Here is a 24,935-nt window from a genome sequence, read left to right as displayed (position 1 = left end):
TGTATGTCAGTCCCTATACTGATGAAGGACTGCTGCAGTATAGGGCAGCAGTCAGCAGTAGTGCACATCAACCCTATGTATTGTGGACCTATACCAGTCCTTAAGGAATAGCAGACTGTACCTCACTCAACCCTATGTACTGTAGTACCCTATACCTTACCAGTCCTTATAAGGACCTTTGTGGAACAAGTAGGTTGTGAATGATTAGCAGACTGTACCTCAGTCCCTATACTGATAAAGGACTGCTGCAGCAGAAGGGCAGCAGTCAGCAGTAGTGCACCTCACCCCTATGTATTGTGGACCTATACCAGTCCTTAAGGAACAGCAGACTGTACCTCACTCAACCCTATGTACTGTAGTACCCTATACCTTACCAGTCCTTATAAGGACCTTTGTGGAACAAGTAGGTTGTGAATGATTAGCAGACTGTACCTCAATCCCTATACTGATAAAGGACTGCTGCAGTATAGGGCAGCAGTCAGCAGTAGTGCACCTCAACCCTATGTATTGTGGACCTATACCAGTCCTTAAGGAATAGCAGACTGTACCTCACTCAACCCTATGTACTGTAGTACCCTATACCTTACCAGTCCTTATAAGGACCTTTGTGGAACAAGTAGGTTGTGAATGATTAGCAGACTGTACCTCAGTCCTTATACTGATAAAGGACTACTGCAGCAGAAGGGCAGCAGTCAGGAGTAGTGCACCTCAACCCTATGTATTGTGGACCTATACCAGTCCTTAAGGAATAGCAGACTTACCTCACTCAACCCTATGTACTGTAGTACCCTATACCTTACCAGTCCTTATAAGGACCTTTGTGGAACAAGTAGGTTGTGAATGATTAGCAGACTGTACCTCAGTCCCTATACTGATAAAGGACTGCTGCAGTATAGGGCAGCAGTCAGCAGTAGTGCACCTCAACCCTATGTATTGTGGACCTATACCAGTCCTTAAGGAATAGCAGACTGTACCTCACTCAACCCTATGTACTGTAGTACCCTATACCTTACCAGTCCTTATAAGGACCTTTGTGGAACAAGTAGGTTGTGAATGATTAGCAGACTGTACCTCAGTCCCTATACTGATAAAGGACTACTGCAGCAGAAGGGAAGCAGTCAGCAGTAGTGCACCTCAACCCTATGTATTGTGGACCTATACCAGTCCTTAACCACTACAATACAGGGCACTTTCACCCCCTTCCTTCCCAGGCCAATTTTCAGCTTTCATCGCTCTAGCGCTTTCAGTGACAATTGCGCGGTCGTGCTACACTGTACCCAAATGAAATGGTTATCATTTTGTTCGCACAAATAGAGCTTTATTTTGGTGTTATTTATTCACGACTCAGTTTTTTATTTTTTGCGATATAAGCGCAAAAAAGCGGAAATTTGGAAAAAAAACAATATTTTCTTTTTTCTATTTGAAAAGAAATCCAATAAAATCTAATTTTGTCATAAATTTAAGCCAAAATGTATTCTGCTATGTGTTTTTGGTAAAAAAAATTCCGTTAAGTGTATAATAATTGGTTTGTGTGATCAGGGACATATATACGCAAATGATCATGTACATATGTGTGCAGGTGATCACGTACATATGTGTGCAGATAATCATTGGGACATGTGATTTTAGTGGGACATATGTGGGGGACATGTTTTTATTATTGGGGACATGTGTTTTTATTATTTGGGGACATGTGTGTTTTGGGGACATATGTGGGGACATTGTGTTTGTACTGTGTGGTGTGTTGTGTGTTGACACTAGACTGATGATCAGTGAGTAAAAAGCTGTAAAAAACAGCTCATACTCACTGATCATCAGCCGGCTGCGTTCTGCTCTCCTCTCCTCAGCGATGACTTCCGTGTGAGGAGAGGAGAGCCGATTGCCTAGCAACCGGCTGTTTGTTTACATCACATGTAAACATATATATTGTGGACCTATACCAGTCCTTAAGGAATAGCAGACTGTACCTCACCCAACCCTATGTACTGTAGTACCCTATACCTTACCAGTCCTTATAAGGACCTTTGTGGAACTAGTAGGTTGTGAATGATTAGCAGACTGTACCTCAGTCCCTATACTCATAAAGGTCTACTGCAGCAGAAGGGCAGCAGTCAAGTATAATATTCTTTCTATATTTGGAAGAAAGAATATTATACGTGTACAAGCCTATTACCATACCAGTCCTGAAAAGAACCTTTGTGGACCTAATAGTAACAGCTACTGATTAAACTGACTGTCCCTCACTGCCTCACACACAGCTTCCTGCCTGTCCCTATTTAAACTGACAAAACAGAGGCTGCTGGAACAATAACTTGAATAGCACTTTTGTGGACCTAATAGTAACAGCTAATGATTAAACTGACTGTCCCTGCAGCACACAGCGTCCTGTCCCTCTCTCTACACTGAGAAAAGACAGGTTGCTGCAAAAATCAGTAGCACAGCAGTGCCTCAAACCTATATCCTGAACTACACCTAACACCTATACCAGTCCTGAAAAGAACTTTTGTGGACCAAATAGCTAGCGATTTGGGTCACTGCAGTCTCTCCCTGCTCCACACAGCAACCTCTCCCTATAGTGACAGAAGAAAGAATGTAAAATGGCCGCCGGATCGGCTCTATTTATAAGTTAGGGGGAATGTCCAAGTGTCCATGTGCTGTAATGTCTCAATTGGCTGTCCTGTACCCCATGATGGATGTGTCATCATAGGTCAAAGTTCTTTTACACAGTAAACACGGAAGTCCGCCGGGCGAACGGCGGCAATAGTCTGCCGATCGGGCCAGCCGAAATTTGCAGCAAAACGACCGCCGGGCGAACTGTTCGGCCATCCCTAATGAAGAGGGCCTGATTCCACTCCCCCCCCACCCCCAGACTGGGGAGCTACTCTCAAAGGCCCCAACAGCCTAACACTCCATCCCCATCTTCTAACCGAACTCCACACTGCCCCAGCTGGGCTGACCCAGAATATTTGAGGGGGTCTGCCCCTTGCCAAGCTTTCAGTTGGGGATTGGTCAGGGCCCTCAGAATACTCCAGGCAGCTCCACCTTACTTCCTCTCCCATTATTCCAGAAGGTTCCAGTACATTTTCGAAGTAGTGTGGGGGGATCTTAGTGATGGTGCCTGTGAGTCACCCAGCTCTCTCTGGATCTCTGCCTAACCCAGAAAAAAAACACCAGCCAAGTCTGAAAATGTACCTACATTAACACAAAAACTCTAGCACTCTAACAACGCAGCCATGGGGTGCTACATTAGTGTGATGGTCAAGAAGAATGCTCCTTACATTTGTGGTTTGTAGAATTAATTAGCCTCTTACAGAGAGCTAAAAAGTTTATTGCTTTCAGTGGCAATTTATCTGAGAGGCAGAAATTGCACATTGCTCAAGGAACCCCTAGCAACCTCTGGAGGAACTTTAGGGTTCCCCTGAACCCTGGTTGAGAATGGCTGCCCTAAAGTAATATTTATGGCATTTGGATTCAATGCCATGCAGAAATTAGAACTATATACTAAATAATAAACTCACATTATATACGTTGTCTTCTGATTTTTACTCTACTTGGATGAATGGTGTTCTTTTTAGGTATGGAACTTTGAAACTGCAAGAAATGCTGATCAACATGCCAAAAGATGTTTATGGATTCACAGTTCCCCCACAGAAAGAGAAATAACAAGTAAGTACAACACATTTAAGGACATATCCAGTGCTTTTGTACACGTTTCATTATTTAATATGAAGTATGAAATATATTACTTATATTACTTTGTAGTCCTTTTTCCACACAAATGGAGTTTTCGTTTTGGTGGTATTTAATCACCACTGGGGGGGGTTAGTTTTTGCTAAAATATTAAAAAAGCCAGAATAAAAAATAAATAAATAAATAAATACATTGTCTTGAAAAGTATTCATACCCCTTGACATTCCCCACATTTTGTCATGTTACAACCAAAAATGTAAATGTATTTTATGTGATAGACCAACACAAAGTGTCACATAATTGTGAAGTGGAAGGAAAATGATAAATGATACAAATAAATATGTGAAAAGTGTGGGAGGACATTTGTATGGCGCCCCGTTTACTCTGATACCCCTAACTAAAATCTAGTGGAACCAATTGCCTTCAGAAGTCACATAATTTGTAAATAGAGTCCACTTGTATGTAATGTATTCTCAGTATAAATACAGCTGTTCTGTGAAGCCCTCAGAGGTTTGTTAGAGAACCTTAGTGAACAAACACAAGCATCATGAAAGTCAAGGAACACACCAGACAGGTCAGGGATAAAGTTGTGGAAAAGTATAAAGCAGGGTTAGGTTATATAAAAATCTCCCAAGCTTTGAACATCTCACAGAGCTCTGTTCAATACATCATCGGAAAATGGAAAGAGTATGGCACAACTGCATACCTACCAAGACATGGCCGTCCACCTAAACTGACCGGCCGGGCAAGGAGAGCATTTATCAGAGAAGAGCCAAGAGGTCCATGGTAACTCTAGAGGAGCTGCAGAGATCAACAGCTCAGGTGGGAGAATCTGTCCGCAGGACAACTATTAGTCATGCTCTCCACAAATCTGCCCATGGATGGAGACAAATACAGGGCAATCTTAGAAGAAAACCTGTTAGAGTCTGCAAAAGACTTGAGATCGGGGCGGAGGTTCACTTTCCAGCAGGACAGTGATCCTAAACTTATAGCCAGAGCTACAATGGAATGGTTTAGATGAAAGCATATTCATGTGTTAGAATAGCCCAGGCCCAGTCACAGTTCAGACCTAAATCCCATTGAGAATCTGTAGCAAGACTTGAAAATTGCTGTATACAGACGCTCTCCATCCAATCTGACAGAGCTTGAGATATTTTACAAAGAAGAATGGGCAGAAATGTCCCTCTCTAGATGTGCAAATCTGGTAGAGACATCCCCAAAAAGACTTGTAGAGAAAGGGGGTTCTACAAAGTATTGACTCCGGGGGGGCAACATACAAATTCCCCCCCACATTTTTCACAGATTTATTTTGTATCATTTATCATTTTCCTTCCACCTCACAATTACGTGCCACTTTGTGTTGGTCTATCACATAAAATCCCAATAAAATACATTTTATGTTTTTGGTTGTAACATGACAAAATGTGGAACATTTAAAGGGGTATGAATACTTTTTAAAGGCATTGTAAGTCATTTTTTTCCTTCACTGAAGTTCACTGATAGGTGGCACCGATAGGTGGAACTTATGGGTGGCAATGATGGGCATTAATGGGTGGCACTGAAAGGCAGCACTGATTGGTGTTACTGATGGGCACAGACTGGCGTCACTTGCTGGGCACTACTAGGGCAGCACTGTAATCAGTGCCCTAATTGTCTGTACAGTCTCCCCTGTGAGGAGATGCTGCTAATCGGCTCTCCTTACATGCTGTCCTTTACATGTGATTGGCTGTTATTGGACACAGCCAATCACATGGGTAAAGAGCCGCGTCATTGGCTCTTTACCAAGACCGGGGTCATGCTGTCATTGCTGTGTCATATTTGTTTTGCTTCATAACATCAATACATGTTATAAAACCCGGTGGGCATAGATAGTGGGCTGATTCGGTGGTACAATGGGCCACTCGACTGGACTTGCCCCCCAGGCTTAAGGCTGCCAGCCCTCCCCTTACCATCCCCAAACTGTTCCTTCAAAGTTGAGAACATGAAATTGTCAAAAATGTCTTGGTATGCTAATGCCTTAAGCCCTTGTACACACGGTCAGACATTCCGATGGACAATGTCCGATAGGACCGTGTTGTTGGATAATCCAACAGTGTGTGGGCTCCATCGGACTGTTTCCGTCTGAGTATCCGATGGACCAAGTTTTCCAGCTGGGCTATAAAATTTTCAGACAACAGGATCCAATCGGACTTTGTCCGATCATGTGTAGAGAATTCCAATAGGACAAAGTGCCACGCATGCTCAGATCAAATTCCTAGACCAAAGCTATTGGCTACTAGTCTGAACGTAGTCCGGTCCTAACGAAATAACGTCATCACGTTAAGTACGATCGGATTTTCTGACAACTTTGTCCGACTGTGTGTATGCAACAGTTTCGGACAAAATCCGTCGGACAAAATGCGTCGGACAAAATCCGCTGGACAAAATCCGACGGATTTGGTTGTCTGAATGTCCGACCGTGTGTACAAGGGCTAAGAGTTCCCTTCACTGGAACTAAGGGGTCAAGCTCAACCCCTGCTGAAAAACAACCCCTCACTATAATCCCCCCTACACCAAATGATTTGGACCAGTGCACAAAGCAAGGCCAAACATTCCTATAGACAACTCCTAAACTTTGTGGGGGGGCCTTCCCAGAAGCTTTCCCAATACTTTTGGTAATACAGTGTATATCCAAGTGACTTTCTTCTGGTCTTCTTTCTTCTTCATCCTTCAGTTTCTTCCTCCATCTTCTTCTTCCTCCAATCCGCTTGTTCTTGCTCCGGTGTTCTCGCCCGGCATCTTCCTCCATGGCGACTCTTCTTCGTTCTCAGGCCGCTCCGGGCAATGGGAGGCTCCCACTGTGTGACACTTCTCTTCTTCTGACAGTTCTTATATAACGGAGGGCGGGGCCACCCGGTGACTCCGCCCCCCTCTGATGCACAGGGCCGTGTTCTTGACGGTCGTAATTTGGTGTGACCATGTGTAGACAACTCAAGCTTGAGTGAAATTCCATCAGAAAAAACATCCAAAGCTTTTTCGACGAGAATTCCGATTGTGTGTACGCGGCATCACTGCCTACTCCCAAACTGTCATTTGAAGTAAAACACATAGCCAAGTATTATTCTACACATTTTTTTTTTTATTGTGCATTAAAAAAAATAAAAAAAATTAGACACACTATCTGCCAATAGAACTTAACAAAAAAAAAGTTCATTCTATGCATCCAAAAATATAGAAAAATATACCAAATCAAATCATTATTCAACCAAAAAAATTATGTCAAAGCAATAACTCCAAGACTAATAATAAAGACAACGTTATCTCCTCCGATTCTGCAATGTCTGGTTGACAAACGGCCATTCAGAAACGAACTGAAAAGTGCTAAATAAAAAACCCAAAAAGAAAAGTGTGAATCAACACTCGCCAAACCTTTACTAACATGAAATTAGCAGAAGGAGCCCAAAAGGTGGCGCTAAAGATCTGAAAAACCACGTAGTATGCCTAATATGTCACTACGTTCATAATTGTTGGCCAACATTTGTGTGACCATGTGTATACAAGACAAGTTTGAGCCAACACCCTTCGCACAAAATTCCACAGTTTTGTTGTCGGAAAGTCCGATCGTGTATGAGGCATTAGTGTTTCTTCCAATCTGATTTTGCCAGTCCTGGAAGAGCCTTTAAAAGAATTGTTTATGTATTCATTGCATCATTATTTTTTTATTTTATTTTTTTAGATCTAACATGTGGAGAAAATATATTCTTTGCGGGTATTCTGTTGAGCTGGGAATTGATTATTGAGATTTATAATTCTGAGAAGGAAAATTTTTTATATGGTGAAGGAGCTTCTTCAGACAAGCCGGTTGGTCATTATACCCAGGTATTGTCTACATTTCATTACCTGGCTGCTGTAGAATAATGCTTTCAAAGCTAAAATTTGATATACAATACACACAGTGGGTATAGAAAACAGTCACCCCCCTTTACAATAATCACATTTTGTTGCTTTGCAGCCTGAAACGAAGACAGACACAGTTTCTGCTTTATTCAGCTGTATTTACTCCAAGTGAAAGATATAACACCAACATGTCAGAAAAAAAAAAAATAATAATTTAAAAACAGAATCACTGAATTGAAAAAAGGATTACCCCCACTTATGTCAGTAGTTTGATGGACCACCTTTTGCTTAAATTGCAGCATTTAGGCTGTTGGGATATGTTGCTACTATTTTTTAAACATCTAGACTTTGCAATATTTGCCCACTCTTCTTTGCAGAACTGCTCAAGTTCCATTAACTTTGATGGTGACCATTTGTGGAAATTCGAACTGCCGAGTCCGGCTGACAATTTTGAGTCAAGACTTCTTTCTAGGTCCGCTGGACTTTTGGGAAGAAAAAGTCCGCCGGAGCCCACACACGGGCGGACATCATCCGATCGTGTGTACGTGGCGTTACTGTAAAAACAGTGCACAGGGTGTGAGCGGGGGGGGGGGGTTGGAATGGGTTGGATATGTTTTGGAAAGTAGACACCCCAAGCTATTACCTAAATCATATATTGCATGCCATGGATATATGAGGAATTACATCCCAAAATACATTCTGCTGCTTCATCTGAGTATGGGGATACCATATGTGTGGGACTTTTTGGCAGTCTAGCCATGTTCAGGGCCCTGAAAACCAAATCCCGCCTGCAGGCGTTCTAAGGGTGTAAATTGCTAATTTTGCTTCCTCACTATCTATCACAGTTTTGGAAGCCATGAAATGCCAAGATAGCAAGAACCCCCACCCCAAATGACCCATTTTTGGAAAGTAGACACCCCAAGAAATTTGATAAGAGGCATGTTGAGTTATTTCAGATCTCACGTTTTGTTTCAAGGTTTTGAAAATGAAAAAAAGAAATTTGCATTTTATTTCTTCACTTTCCAAAACATTGTGGCAACAAGTGAGATCTGCAAAATACTCACCATGCCTTTTAGTAAATACCTTGATGTGTCTACTTTCTGAAAATGGGTAATTTTGGGGGGGGGGGGGGGGGGGTTGTGCTATACTGGTATTTTAGGGCCTCTGAAAAATGGCCTTTAGAAAATAGCTTGGGGTGTCTACTTTCCAAAAAGGGGCCACTTGGGGGATGTTTGAACTGTCCTGGCATGCCCACCTATAGAAGCTTATGCAGAACATCACCCACTATTCTAACCAAAATTGCTAGAAAATTACCTATTTGCACAGCGATTTTCCAAATGCAATTTATTGGGGACATTTTTTTTTTAGGGGATTTTACTTTCAAAGATTTTTAACAAAACACATAGATGCAATGAGATAAAGAACATCAAGTGACTGACTGAGAGGCTATAACTGGGGCAATAGGTCATTGACTAGAGAATTGAGGAGCATATCATGAACTTAGGACAGAGGAGACCAAGGGGGTGACCAAGAAACATCTACCAACTGCACCCTGAGAGGGAGCTAGCTGTTCAGGAGGGGAGTGGCAGCCCCCCCCCCCCCCCCTCAGTTTCATACCCTGAAGATCCTCTAGCATATGGATCAAACAAAACAAAGTGAGAAACAAGAGATTGCACTATGCCCCTAGTCTGCTTTAGGATTTGAGGAACATAGTAATGGAAGAGTCTCATGGGGAAAGAAGTATCATTGTGTATCAAGAACAGAACTGCAATATGGTAAAGAGGATCTAGTAGGGTGAGGATAGGAATGAAAAAAAGGAAAAAGGCCCGAAGGAGGAAAGGAGGAAAAAGGAGGTCAGAAAAGAGAGGCTCAGCCACCAGAGCACCAATGATGTCACTTAGGAATGGGAGAAACTAGGGGGTTTGTGGACTCCTATATATTTTGCCCAGGGTTCCCAAGTCTCCTGGAACTGGTGGGAGGTGTCCAGTAAGGAACTCACCAATTTCTCTTGTGGCATAATCTAGAAGATCTTATGTTTGGTTGCCTGAATGGAGACCTTGGGGAGTAGTGATGGACGAACTTCCGACGGGACGTTTCAAGAACGCGAATAGCGAACGCGCCCGATAACGTTCGCGGCGGGCCCCATTGACTTTAATGGGAGGCAAACTTTACAAACCTACAGGTCAAATTTGCAGACACAAAATAATTACTAGCTGTGCACACATATTCCCACCACATGGCCAATGACATAACACCTGTATGAGGTGAATCTGGGATCGACAACTACAAGCATTCTTTTTTTATATGTGAAATTGTGACAATTCAGGACTGTGGAGCGCATGGAGGCAATGGAGGAGAGGGAAGGTCAGGGTAGGCAAAGAGGAGGGTGCAGGAGATGATCACCAGCACCATGATATAGAGCACTGACACCTGCACCGTGATAGAGTCATCTGACATCAGCAGCGTGACATACAGCAATGACACCTGCACTGTGATAGAGTGATCTGACACCTGCACCGTGATAGAGAGCACTGACATCAGCAGTGTGACATACAGCAATGACACCTGCACCGTGATAGAGTGATCTGACACCAGCACCGTGATAGAGAGCACTGACATCAGCAGCGTGACATACAGCAATGACACCTGCACCGTGATAGAGTGATCTGACACCAGCACCGTGATAGAGAGCACTGACACCTGCACCGTAAGCAGCCCCAGGAGGAAGTCAGCATAGCACAGGGATGGTGGGAGCCCCTCATAATGAGCATAGCACAGGGATGGTGGGAGCCCCTCATAATATGCACAGCAGAGGTACAGCCCCAGGAGTAAGTCAGCATAGCACAGGGATGGTGGGAGCCCCTCATAATAAGCAGCCCCAGGAGGAAGTCAGCACAGCACAGGGATGGTGGGAGCCCCTCATAATGAGCATAGCCCAGGGATGGTGGGAGCCCCTCATAATATGCACAGCAGAGGTACAGCCACAGGAGGAAGTCAGCACAGCACAGGAATGGTGGGAGCCCCTCATAATAAGCAGCCCCAGGAGGAAGTCAGCACAGCACAGGGATGGTGGGAGCCCCTCATAATAAGCAGCCCCAGGAGGAAGTCAGCACAGCACAGGGATGGTGGGAGCCCCTCATAATAAGCAGCCCCAGGAGGAAGTCAGCACAGCACAGGGATGGTGGGAGCCCCTCATAATAAGCAGCCCCAGGAGGAAGTCAGCACAGCACAGGGATGGTGGGAGCCCCTCATAATATGCACAGCAGAGGTACAGCCCCAGGAGTAAGTCAGCATAGCACAGGGATAGTGGGAGCCCCTCATAATAAGCAGCCCCAGGAGGAAGTCAGCACAGCACAGGGATGGTGGGAGCCCCTCATAATGAGCATAGCACAGGGATGGTGGGAGCCCCTCATAATGAGCATAGCACAGGGATGGTGGGAGCCCCTCATAATAATCATAGCACAGGGATGGTGGGAGCCCCTCATAATGAGCATAGCACAGGGATGGTGGGAGCCCCTCATAATATGCACAGCAGAGGTACAGCCACAGGAGGAAGTCAGCACAGCACAGGGATGGTGGGAGCCCCTCATAATAAGCAGCCCCAGGAGGAAGTCAGCACAGCACAGGGATGGTGGGAGCCCCTCATAATGAGCATACCACGGGGATGGTGGGAGCCCCTCATAATATGCACAGCAGAGGTACAGCCCCAGGAGGAAGTCAGCACAGCACAGGGATGGTGGGAGCCCCTCATAATAAGCAGCCCCAGGAGGAAGTCAGCACAGCACAGGGATGGTGGGAGCCCCTCATAATAAGCAGCCCCAGTAGAAATATGACACCGCTCAACCTCTTCAAACAGGAGGGTACGGGCATATAGTACGGTGTGCTTTTTTTGTACAAGGAAGTGAGCCAAATGAAGAAAGAAGGTCTGTGTGCTCGATTAAAAAATAGTTTATAGACATATACATGGTCTACTGGTCACATGTGTTGAATTCCTCTGAGATCCATGCCTCATTCATTTTTAGAAATGTGAGGTAGTTAACACTGTCGTGAGCTAGGCGAGTACGCTTATCGGTCACGATCCCCCCTGCTGCGCTGAACGTCCTTTCGGACAGGACACTGGATGAGGGGCAAGCCAACAGTTCGATTGCAAATTGGGCAAGCTCTGGCCAGAGGTCAAGCCTGCCCTCCCAGTAATCCAGGGGTTCATCACTCCTCAGAGTGTCCACATAGGCCATTAACCCGATGTAGTCGGACACCTGTCGGTCTAGGCGTTCACTGATGCTGGATCCACGGGTTACATGCTTGACGGCCGTCAGAAGGTTCACCCAGTGGGCAGTAAAAGTGATATACCTTCCCTGCCCATGTTTGCTAGACCACGTGTCTGTGGTCAGATGTATCTTGGCACCGACACTGTGTGCCAGAGATACATTCACTTGCCGCTGAACATGGCCATATAGCTCTGGGATGCCCTTCTCTGAGAAATACTTCCTTCCTGGGACCTTCCATTGTGGTGTTCCAATGGCCACAGATTTTCGAAAGGCCTCAGAGTCCACCAGTTTATATGGCAGTAGTTGGCGGGCTATCATTTCTGACAAGCCAGCCGTCAACCGTTGGGCAAGAGGGTTATCCGGCGTCATCATTTTTTTACGCTCGAACATTAGGCACACGGAAGCCTGCCTTTTGCAGAAAAACGTGAGCTTGGTGTGATGGAAGGTGGAGTGGAGGACAATTGTGAGGAGAGAGGAGAAGGAGAAGTAGAAGACGAGGCTGGACGGTGAGAGCCTGGAGTGTGGCTTTGTGTGTTCCGTTGCTCCCACTGGGCTCGGTGATGGCTGTTCATGTGCCTTCTTAAGGCGGTCGTCCCTAGGTAAGTGTTGGGCTTACCGCGACTAATGCGTTGACTGCAAAGATTGCAGATGGCAACATTATTGTCAGCAGCGGACACGTTAAAAAAAGCCCACACTGCAGAGCCATGTGCCGGTGTCCTGGGAGCGCCAGATGTGACCGTACATGGTCGATGACTCGCTCCTGATACATTAGCAGTCTGCTTTGTCCCTCCTGTGCAATGTAAGTTATTCCTGCTTCTCCTCCCTATCTGATGGTCCATATCTCCCTCTGAACTCCCCTCCTCTTCCTCTCTTGTGGGCACCCACGTGACATCATTAGACACGTCATCATCGACGTCACCTTCCCCACCACTATAATTAGAGACCTCAGAGTAGGCAGCAACACCGGGGACCAACCTCTTCCTTGGGCTGATCTGGGTACTGTCGTCAGACTCCTGAGTGGCGGTTGTTGCTACCTCCTCTTCTTGATCTAATGCCAAGAGTGGCTGCGCATCGGAAATGTCTTGATATGGATCGGAAAATAATTCCTGTGACTCAAGCGGAAGGTATGTGGTGGTGGTGGTGGTGTTGCTGGTGGTAGTGTCTTTGGGGGTGCACATAGCAGAGAGTGAAGAAGAGGGTGCAGATCGAGAGGATGAGGAGGGTGCAGAAGAGTAAGGCTGAGTGAGCCAGTCAACCAATTCTGGTGCTTCCTTTGACGTAATCGCTCGCACCTTCTGCAATTTCCCACTTTGGCTCAAGCCTGTTGCTCCTGCCCTACCCCTACCACCCCCTCTGCCTGTCATTTTTTAAATGACCCTGTGACAAAACTCTCAGTCCCTATACTGATAAAGGACTGCTGCAGAATAGGGCAGCAGTCAGCAGTAGTTCACCTCAACCCTATATATTGTGGACCTATACCAGTCCTTAAGGATTGGCAGACTGTACCTCACTCAACCCTATATACTCTAGTATGCTATACCTTACCAGTCCTTAGAAGGACCTTTGTGCAACAAGTAGGTTGTGATTAGCAGACTGTACCTCACTCAACCCTATATACTGTAGTACACTATACCTTACCAGTCCTTAGAAGGACCTTTGTACAACTAGTAGGTTGTGATTAGCAGACTGTACCTCAGTCCCTATACTCATAAAGGACTGCTGCAGAATAGGGCAGCAGTCAGCAGTAGTGCACCTCAACCCTATATATTGTGGACCTATACCAGTCCTTAAGGATTAGCAGACCGTACCTCACTCAACCCTATATACTCTAGTACGCTATACCTTACCAGTACTTAGAAGGACCTTTGTGCAACTAGTAGGTTGTGATTAGCAGACTGTACCTCACTCAACCCTATATACTGTAGTACACTATACCTTACCAGTCCTTAGAAGGACCTTTGTGCAACTAGTAGGTTGTGATTAGCAGACTGTACCTCAGTCCCTATACTCATAAAGGACTGCAGCAGAAGGGCAGCAGTCAGCAGTAGTGCACCTCAACCCTATATATTGTGGACCTATACCAGTCCTTAATGATTAGTAGACTGTACCTCACTCAACCCTATATACTCTAGTACGCTATACCTTACCAGTCCTTAGAAGGACCTTTGTGGAACTAGTAGGTTGTGATTAGCAGACTGTACCTCACTCTACCCTATATACTGTAGTACACTATACCTTACCAGTCCTTAGAAGGACCTTTGTGCAACTAGTAGGTTGTGATTAGCAGACTGTACCCCAGTCCCTATACTGATAAAGGACTGCTGCAGAATAGGGCAGCAGTCAGCAGTAGTGCACCTCAACCCTATGTATTGTGGACCTATACCAGTCCTTAAGGATTAGCAGACTGTACCTCACTCAACCCTATATACTCTAGTACGCTATACCTTACCAGTCCTTAGAAGGACCTTTGTGCAACTAGAAGGTTTTGATTAGCAGACTGTACCTCAGTCCCTATACTCATAAATAACTACTGCAGCAGAAGGGCAGCAGTCAGCAGTAGTGCACCTCAACCCTATATATTGTGGACTTATACCAGTCCTTAATGATTAGCAGACTGTACCTCACTCAACCCTATATACTCTAGTACGCTATACCTTATCAGTCCTTAGAAGGACATGTGTGCAACTAGTAGGTTGTGATTAGCAGACTGTACCTCAGTCCCTATACTCATAAAGGACTACTGCAGCAGAAGGGCAGCAGTCAAGTATAATATTCTTTCTATATTTGGAAGAAAGAATATTATACGTGTACAACCCTATTACCATACCAGTCCTGAAAAGGACCTTTGTGGACCTAATAGTCACAGCTAATGATTAAACTGACTGTCCCTGCTGCACACAGCGTCCTGTCCCTATCTGCACTGAGAAAAGAGAATCTGCTGCAAATATGACTTGAATAGCAGTGCTTCAAACCTATATCTTGAACTACACCTATACCATACCAGTCCTTAAAATAACTTTTGTGGACCTAATAGCTAGCGATTTGTGTCACTGCAGTCTCTCCCTGCTCCACACAGCAACCTCTCCCTATAGTGACAGTAGAAAGAATGTAAAATGGCCGCCGGATCGGGTCTATTTATAAGTTGTGGACCTAATAGTAACAGCTAATGATTAAACTGACTGTCCCTGCTGCACACAGCGTCCTGTCCCTATCTGCACTGAGAAAAGACAATCTTCTGCAACAATGACTTGAATAGCAGTGCCTCAAACCTATTGTCAGGTCACCTAGAGGCGAGGTGACAGATGCACACCGTAGGGATCAGGAGTGCACTGCAAGGTTGTGGACCCTACGGCTGACTGCTGCGGACGGGAGACAGGTTCCACCAGGGGTTCGAGCGTAAGATTCACTGGGGCGCGGAGTCTAAGAGCCAGCAGGTGTTCACCAGAGCCTCGAGTGGTGAGGATGGACTTGGCTGCAACTGGCTCCAGGTCGCGACCCCCAGGGTCCCCCAGCTCACACCCACAGTAGGCAACAGGAGGATAGGGATGGTGAGGGACAAAGCCAAGGTCGGGGCCACAAGCAGACAAGAATAGTCGGGGACACGCCAAAAGGTCAGGATCACAGGCAAACAGGGATAGTCAAAGACACGCCAAAGTCGGTAACGGAAAACAGTAGAAGAGCACACGGCAGGTAACAGGAAGCTAACACACAAAGGAATACACAATGGTTGATCAGCACTGATGGCCTGCAGTGCACAGGTTAATATAGGGCTCCCTGATAGGGCCTGGGGTGGAGCCATGCTTAGAGGAGAGGTTATAAAAACCACCAGGCGGAAGTGGCTGGCCTCTTAGTCTGAACACATGAGGGAAGGTAAGCAAACACAGGAAGATCACTGCATAACCATGACAGTACCCTCCCTCTTACGAGGCCTCCCCCTCCCCCGCCTGGGTCCAGGCTTAAAGGGAAACTCCAGATGGAACCTCCTTAACAGACAGGGAGCAAAGACCTCAGATGCAGTGATCCAAGACCTCTCCTCAGGGCCCAACCCTTTCCAAAGTACGAGGTACTGAAGAATGCCTTTACGGAGCCGGGAATCCAAAACTTGACTAACCTCGTATTTTAGATTATCCTCAGAGACTGAAACAGCGGTAGGGAGAGGACGAGAGGACTGAGGACTAAAGGCTTTTTAGGAATGGGTAAGGGCATGAGAAGATCAAGAGTCTGAGCAGGGTCCCCCACACCCTTAAAGATGAGCTGGGCATCCATAACAGGAGCACCAGACTGGGCAGAGGTCAGTGGATCCCTGAGGTCAGCTTGGTTAGAAAGTGGCATGTCACAAGAGTCAAGCTGGATAGCTGCAATACAAACAGAATGCAGAGAACCCTGAGAAAAAGATTGAAAACCCCTCCTGGCCGAATGAGGTATTCTATCCAAAGGATGGATTGATCCTCTTAAATGGGTTTGAACGGACATAGTAGCAGTAGGGTGAGGCCAGGTCACCGAAGGTGCTGAACAAGAAGCAGGAAGCTCATTGGGCATGGGCTGGACTGGCATAACTGATGTAGAGGTCGACTGAATAGTATTGTCAGGTGTAGCGACCATCTCAATCGCATCACAGGGCATAGCAACTGTGGAACTTCCAGACAAGTTAGCCTGGCTGTGCGTCCAAGGGAGATTAGGGACAGACAAAGGTAAATGGTTATGCGAACTGGAGTGAATGATCGACTAGGGTTCATAAGTGGGCCCCTCATCCAGAGTACCACATGACCTAGAGAGTGCATCAGTCCGACTATTGCAGGACGCATCCCAGAGATCGCTATATACAGCGGGAAGAGCAGAAGATACTGGGATGGTGGTAACAGGAAGTCTCTCCTTTGGGGTACCCTTGAGTAGGCAGGAAGAGAAACAGGAGGAACTCCAAGCCAGGATCTGCCAGCAGACCAGTCAATGTGTGGAGAATGGAGCTGTAACCAAGGAAGACCTAATATGATAGGAGATGAAGCCTTAGGTAAGACAAGGAAGGATATCCACTCCTGGTGGAGTGTCCCTGCTGACATCTTAACAGGAAGAGTCTGGAAGCGGATAGGGCCCCCTGGGAGAACAGTGCCATCAATCGCCAAGACCACCAATGGCGTTGTAAGGGGCAAAAGGGTAAGTCTCATGGAGGATGCAGTTTCCCAATCCATGAAATTGGCAGCGGCTCTGGAATCCAGATGTGCTGAGACCGAACGAGAGGAAGTACCGACATGAAGCAACACAGAAAGGAAAAGACGAGAAGGTGATATTTCAGCTGTGAGGATATGGAACTGAAGAGCATACTGTCCCACAGACGCAGACTCTTGACGGAGACGTAAAAGAGCGCTAGCCGCTGAGGAGACACGACCTGGTTCCTCTAAAATATTCCGAAAAAGTTTCAAGAAATCAGACAGGCTAGAAACCACTGGATCATTCAGTTCCCACAGAGGGGCGGCCCAAGCTAACGCCTCGCCGGACAGGAGGGATATGATATATGCGACTTTTGCCCGATCGGACAGGAAGTTTTGGGGCTGAAGTTCAAAATAAATTGTGCACTGGCTAAGGAACCCCCTGCAAGCCTTGGAGTCCCCAGAGAAACGGACTGGAGCTGGTAGTTGTAAAGAATGTGTGGCTGCAACTGATGCGATAGGTGCAGCGGCAGATAGCGGTTGAGGTTGTTGAACCGGGGGTCCTAATGATGCCTGAACCTGTTCAACACGCGATGCCAAATCCTGAAGGAATCGCATCACCTGGGTCTGATGCGATTCTTGGGTCTCAAGTCGCTGAACTAAGCTCTGCAATGGATCATCTGCAGGAAGCGGCACGTCAGCCGGGTCCATGGCTGATCAAACTGTCAGGTCACCTAGAGGCGAGGTGACAGATGCACACCGTAGGGATCAGGAGTGCCCTGCAAGGTTGTGGACCCTACGGCTGACTGCTGCGGACGGGAGACAGGTCCCACCGGGGTTAGAGCGTAAGATTCCCTGGGGCGCGGAGTCTAAGAGCCAGCAGGTGTTCACCAGAGCCTCGAGTGGTGAGGATGGACTTGGCTGCAACTGGCTCCAGGTCGCGACCCCCAGGGTCCCCCAGCTCACACCCACAGTAGGCAACAGGAGGATAGGGATGGTGAGGGACAAAGCCAAGGTCGGGGCCACAAGCAGACAAGAATAGTCGGGGACACGCCAAAAGGTCAGGATCACAGGCAAACAGGGATAGTCAAAGACACGCCAAAGTCGGTAACGGAAAACAGTAGAAGAGCACACGGCAGGTAACAGGAAGCTAACACACAAAGGAATACACAATGGTTGATCAGCCCTGATGGCCTGCAGTGCACAGGTTAATATAGGGCTCCCTGATCGAGCCTGGGGTGGAGCCAAGCTTGGAGGAGAGGTTATAAAAACCACCAGGTAGAAGTGGCTGACCTCTTAGTCTGAACACGTGAGGGAAGGTAAGCAAACACAGGAAGATCACTGCATAACCATGACACCTATATCCTGAACTACACCTATACCATACCAGTCCTTAAAAGAACTTTTGTGGACCTAATAGCTAACGATTTGTGTCACTGCAGTCTCTCCCTGCTCCACACAGCAACCTCTCCCTATAGTGACAGTAGAAAGAATGTAAAATGGCCGCCGGATCGGGTCTATTTATAAGTTAGGGGGAATGTCCAAGTGTCCATGTGCTGTAATGTCTCAATTGGCTGTCCTGTACCACATGATGGATGTGTCATCATAGGTCAAAGTTTTTTTACACAGTAAACACGTAAGTCCGCCGGGCAAACAGCGGACCGCGAACCGCAAACAGCCGAAATTTGCCGCGAACCGACCGCCGGGCGAACCGTTCGGCCATCCCTATTGGGGAGCTTCTCAGCTTTGGCTATGGAGAGTTTGGCTCCTAGGAATATAAAGAAGATACGTTTTTAAGAGTATTTCAGAATCTTAGGGATATGGAAAATCAGGAGGGCTGTTGATGGAGACTTGGGAATCAAGAACCCCATAACCTTGGAAATTATTTGGAAGATTTTGTTCTAAAATCTTCTGATTTTGGGACAGTCCCACCATACGTGTAACATGTTCCCTTCATCTGACACCCTTGAAAACAGAGAGGGGACACCGAAGGGAAGATGGTGGAGAGTTTTGATGGAGTCATGTACCATCTAATGATGATTTTCAGACTGGTTTTCGTTAGGGAGGTGTTGAGGATACCCTTAAAGGATCTAGAGAAGGCCCTATGCCATGTGTCCAGATCCCATTGTTCCTGAAGGTCAGCTTCCCAAGCTAGCATATAAGGGGGTTTTGAAGTGGTTTGAGCAAGTGACGAGTAAATTATGGAAATGCCTCCCCTCTGCTCCATGACTTGACCACACCATTGGAGAAAAAAGAGTTAGTGCAAAATCAATTTTATTACAAAAAAAACACTATTTTAATTATTACAAGATCATATGATAAAAGGTTTTACAAATATCACAAACTTGTTTAAAATTATTGACAACGTTGTCAAATATATTAAAAACATGCAAGTGGGGCTGCGGCTGCATACAATCCACTCATACCACAGTCACCCTACCAAACAAAATACCACTGACTATTCAAAAAGTCCATAGAAATATTCTGCCAAAAAGTTCACTCAATAGCAGATGGTATAGCAGGTATACTGGGTAGGTGAACAGGATGCCTGTGGCCAATCATAGCTCAGGCTGTGTAGTGCACGCCCCACACTATATAAGGCCACCAGCGCGCCGGCCTTGTGTAGTGTGTTGGCGTCTATAGGAGTTAGTGGGTGTTCTCTGTGTACCTTCAACACAGTATACACCGTTCGTTATCGGCCGATTTAGTGTTCTTGCTCTTCTGTAATTGAGCTTTTAGCAATCTGCAGGAGTTTGTGGGGGTTGTCTGCGTGCCCTGAGCGCAGTATACACCATTATATCCACCTATATAGCTAGCTATATTGCTCTTCTGTAATAAAGCTTGCAGTCAGTTGTAGGAGATTGTGCGTGTTGTCTGCATGCCCTGACCGCACTATACACCATTATATCCACCTATATAGCTAGCTATATTGCTCTTCTGTAATAGAGCTTTCAGTCAGTTGTAGGAGATTGTGTGTGTTGTCTGCGTGCCCTGACCGCACTATACACCATTACTGTATATCCACCTATATAGCTAGCTATATTGCTCTTCTGTAATAGAGCTTGCAGTCAGTTGTAGGAGATTTTGCGTGTTGTCTGCGTGCCCTGACCGCACTATACACCATTATATCCACCTATATAGCTAGCTATATTGCTCTTCTGTAATAGAGCTTTCAGTCAGCTGTAGGAGATTGTGGGTGATGTCTGCGTGCCCTGAACGCAGTATACACCATTATCCACCTATATAGCTCTTCTCTAATTGAGCCATCTGCCATCTGCAGGAGTTAGTTGGTGTTGTGTGCCTCCAGCACAGCACAGTATACACCAGTATCTACCCTTTAATTCCTGTTCTATAATAAAGGCATCTGCAGGAGTTAGTGGGTGTTGTGTGCCTCCAGCACAATATACACTACCCAATTACTGGTTTTCCCATCTCCCTTCAGGCTATTACCATGTCTGGAAGGCCAAAAAGGAGAGGCAGACAGGCGCGAGACGATAAAAGAGGGCAAGCAGGCTCTGTGTCTAGAGACAACAGTGCTGGTCGTGGACGCGGTGCATCGTCATCATTAGCACGTGGCCATGGGACACGCTTTTCCTTCTTTTCGGCAGCTGGACGTGTTGAGCAGCATCATGCTGAAGACTTGGTAGAGTGGGTGACCAAACCCTCTTCATCCTCCTCATCCTCTCTCACCCAGGCTCAGGGTTATAGCAAAGCAGCTGCCAACGCATCGTCTTCCCTCTTCTCAATGTCATCATCCGTGACTCCTTCCCTAGACCCACCACGTCCTCCTGAGGAGTCTCCTGAACTCTTTGAGCACAGTGTTGGGTACATGCTCCAGGAGGATGCCCAGTGTTTTGTAGGCTCTTATGATGATGCTCAGCTAGAGGAAGGTAGTAGTGTGAGCGCAGAGAGAGGGGATGCTCAAGCAGGACAGCAATCTGGCAGTCATGTTCCACAAGCTGCAGCATACTGCCAGGTTTGCTCCAGCGATGAAGAGGGAGGGGATGATGAGGGCACTGACTCCACGTGGGTGCCTGGGAGGAGAGAGGAGGAGGAGGAGACACATGTCCAACGTGGCAGGATGCCCTCCGGGGGCCTGCTTAGGGGCAGCACACCGACTGAATCACACCGCAGAGCTCCGCCTGTGCAGGGCGCTGCCTTTGCACGTTATTCCAAAAGTTCTTGGGTGTGGGCCTTTTTTGAGACGAGTGCATCAGATCGCACCGCTGCTATTTGCAACATATGTCTCAAGCGTATCTCGCGTGGCCAAAACATCAGCCGCTTGTCCAGACATATGTTGACCTGCCATGCAGCTCGTTGGCACGTGTACCTCAAAGACCCACACCAAAGAACAAAGCGGACCTCTCCTTGCTCCTCATCAGCTGGGATCTCCAACCCCACTAGACCTTCAGTCCTCTCTGAAACCTGCTCTGAGAGGAATGAAGGTGTAGAATTAGGTGTGTCACAGCCAAGTGCTTCCAGGCACTCTGCTAGCAGTACACCCACATCCGATTATAGCAGGCAAATGTCCCTGCCCCAGCTGCTGGACCGTTGAAAGAAGTTCACTCCCAGCCATCCACATGCCCAGGGGTTGAATGCTAGCTTGGCTAAATTGCTAGCACTTCAACTGCTGCCTTTTCAGTTGGTAGACTCGGCCCCCTTCCGTGAGTTTGTACAATGTGCGGTTCCTCAGTGGCAGGTCCCCAAACGCCACTTTTTCTCACAGAAGACGATTCCGGCTCTCTACCGGCATGTGGAAGGCAATGTCCTTGCCTCGCTGGACAGGGCGGTCAGCGGTAAGGTGCATATTACCGCTGACTCATGGTCCAGCAGGCATGGACAGGGACATTACCTGTCTTTCACGGCCCATTGGGTCACTCTTCTGGCAGCTGGGAAGGATGCAGGACAAGGTGCAGTAGTGTTGGAGGTTGTTCCGCCACCACACCTCCAAAATGCTACTATTGGTTGTGACACACCTCTCTCCTCCACCCCCTCCTCTTCTTCTTCCTCCATGGCCTCTTCCAGTGCTCTGTCCTCAGAACCAGCGGTGCTCCGTAGGCGTTCCAGGGGCTACGCAAGTACGCAGGCAAAACGATGCCATGCCGTGCTTGCGCTGGTTTGTTTGGGGGACAGGAGCCACACTGGGGCGGATGTTTTGTCAGCTCTGCAGGGGCAGGCCGAGAGGTGGTTGACGCCACGCCAGCTTAAGCCAGGAATGGTGGTTTGCGACAATGGCACCAACCTCCTCTCCGCCCTCCGACAGGGACAACTGACCCAAGTGCCCTGTGTGGCTCACGTCCTTTACCTGGTGGTGCAGCGGTTCTTGGGCAGGTACCCGGGCTTACAGGATGTCCTGAAGTAGGCCAGGAAAGTCTTTGTGGATTTCCGCCGATCATTTAATGCCTGTGCTCGGCTGGCTGAGCTCCAAAAGGAGTTGAACCTGCCCAAGAACTGCCTTATATGTGATATGCCCACCAGGGGGAACTCAACGTTGGCCATGCTGCAGCAGCTGCACACGCAGCAGAGGGCCATCAATGAGTACCTGTAGGACTACGGCACCAGTATAGGGTCAGGGGAGCTCGGTTTTTTTCTCACTGATCTCTGATCAGGGATGCATGCACTGTCCTGTCACCGTTTGAGGAGGCCACAAGGATGGTGAGCAGTGACAGTGGATGCATCAGTGACACTGTACCTCTTGTCCACCTCTTGGAGCATACGCTGCGTGGAATAATGGACAGGGCACTTGAGGCAGAACAGAGGCAGGAAGAGGAGGACTTCCTTGCCTCTCAAGGCCCCCTTTATACAGACAATGTTCCTGCTGTCCCACCCATCACACAGGAAGAGGAAGAGGAGGAGGATGATTGTGTCAGCATGGAGGTGGAGGCTGGCACTCAGCATCAGCAGCAGTCTTGTAGGGATGATTTACAGTCCCAAGGAACCCGTGGACTTGTACGTGGCTGGGAGGAGGTAGCTGCGGATCATGTTGTCCTTAGTGACATAGAGGACTCCGGACTGAATGCCTCAGCTAACCTACGCTGCATGGCCTCCCTGATCCTGCAAAGCCTGCGGAAGGATCCTTGTATTCTTCGGATAAAGGAGAGGGACACGGTACAAAGGTAAGGTTGCCGACCTTATCTTGCCATCGCAGAGGGAGCAGAGGATGAAACATCTCCAGGAGGCCTTGCAGAAAGGTCTGTGCAATGCGTTTCCAGAGACTGGGAGGTCACAAACTCCTGGTCCTGGACAACGTGTTGCTGAGGCATCGGTCAGAAGGAGCGGCGGAGAAGGTGGTCGTCTGACCGATGTGTTCAGACAATTTTTTAGTCCGCAGCCCCAAGGTATGATCGGTTCCAGCAACCATCGCCAGCATCTGATTTACATGGTGCAGGAATACCTAGGGGCAAGGTCAGACTTGGACACCTGTCCCACCGAAAATCCTCTGGCTTACTGGGTCTTGAGGATGGATCACTGGCCAGAGCTTGCACAGTATGCAATTGAGCTACTGGCCTGTCCTGCATCCAGCGTTCTTTCGGAATGCACCTTCAGTGCTGCTGGTGGCTTTGTTACCGATCACAGGGTGCGCCTGTCCACCGACTCAGTTGATTGACTGACCTTCATCAAGATGAATCAGTCTTGGATCACCAACAGCTACCAAGCACCTGAAGTTGATGTAAACAAATAATTTTTCTTTAAATATCACATCCCTTCAAGACTGCCTATGCTGATGCAGAGTGACTGTCCTGTTATGTTGATTGTCTATCTTCTTCCTCCTCCGCTGATATGTTGGAAGAACATTTTTGGTTCTGGGTGATGTCACCAGCCCAATTTTTCAGCCCCTGTTTAACAGGGGCGTTTAATTACAATTTTTGATGCAATGCTTTGCAGCAGGGCTCATTCCTGCACCACAACTAGAGTATATGGGAGAGGTTGCAGTGTCGTGGCACCAGCACCAGTGCCTAAGGCCCAATTTTTCTGCCCCTGTTTAACAGGGGCATGTAATTACAATTCTTGATATAATATTTCACAGCAGGGCCCGTTCCTGTGCCCACCAAGAGTAGTTGTGAGGACTTATAGTGTTGCGCCACCAGCACCACAACCACCAAAGGCCCAATTTTTCTACCACTGTTCAACAAGGGCATGTAATTACAATTCTTGATATAGTAGTTCACAGCAGGGCGCTCCAGCGCCCACCAAGAGTCACTTTGAGGGATTAAAATGTTGTGGCAAAACCAACACCTTGTTCCGCCATTTCTGCAGAGCATATAGGGCAGGCCCCTACTTTCAAACATCCAACTTACAAACGTCTCCTACTTGCAAACGGAAGGAGACAACAGGAAGTGAGATGAAAAAAGACGGACGGCCAAAAGAATTATACAGGGGTGATAACCCTTCCCTATGTTTTCCAAAAAGCTTAAAAATAGATTTTTTTTTTCTTTTCAAATGTTTTTATTGAGATTTTTAGCAGAGTTAGTTACAACAAGGGTTACAAAACAAAAAAAATAATATATAGTAATAAAAGTAACATAACACAGTATAATGTAGTGACAGGGTTTTCTCAGCACAATATAGCATAGAAACAAATAGTCCACAATAAAGAATAAAGTAGTATTCCCAAGTATCTAATATTCATAGTCATAAAGGGACTCGAACAAGAGTAAGTCTCTTAGAACTTGTATAATAAAGTCCGTAATATAATTATTGTAAGATTTATAAATAGCGATATGGATAATGGCCACTTCTGGACCCCAAGACACCCCTCACAGGGATCTATCTGTGTCTTGGAGTACCTAGGCCAGTGATGGCGAACCTCGGCACCCCAGATGTTTTGGAACTACATTTCCCATGATGCTCATGCCTCTCTGCAGTGTTGTTGAGCATCATGGGAAATGTAGTTCCAAAACATCTGGGGTGCCAAGGTTCGCCATCACTGACCTAGGCCAACATCCTAACGGAAATT

At 46.9% G+C, this 24,935-nt stretch overlaps 1 protein-coding gene across 1 annotated transcript in view; it reads left to right on the top strand.

Annotated features, from left to right (window-relative positions):
- Positions 1-24,935, top strand: part of LOC143986774 (cysteine-rich venom protein ablomin-like) — an 87,478-nt gene that overhangs the window by 40,479 nt on the left and 22,064 nt on the right. Inside the window, exons 3-4 of the mRNA XM_077485180.1 lie at positions 3,576-3,666; positions 7,406-7,548. Of these exons, the coding sequence (XP_077341306.1) occupies positions 3,576-3,666; positions 7,406-7,548 (234 nt within the window). The remainder of the gene's footprint in view (positions 1-3,575; positions 3,667-7,405; positions 7,549-24,935) is intronic.

Source organism: Lithobates pipiens, unplaced genomic scaffold (genome assembly GCF_037356315.1).
Source record: "Lithobates pipiens isolate NorthernLeopardFrog02 unplaced genomic scaffold, aLitPip1_a1.2 Scaffold_18, whole genome shotgun sequence".
NCBI classification, from domain to species: domain Eukaryota; kingdom Metazoa; phylum Chordata; class Amphibia; order Anura; family Ranidae; genus Lithobates; species Lithobates pipiens.
The sequence above is the reverse complement of the archived record's forward strand: the minus strand, read 5'-3'. Positions and strand labels throughout refer to the sequence as shown.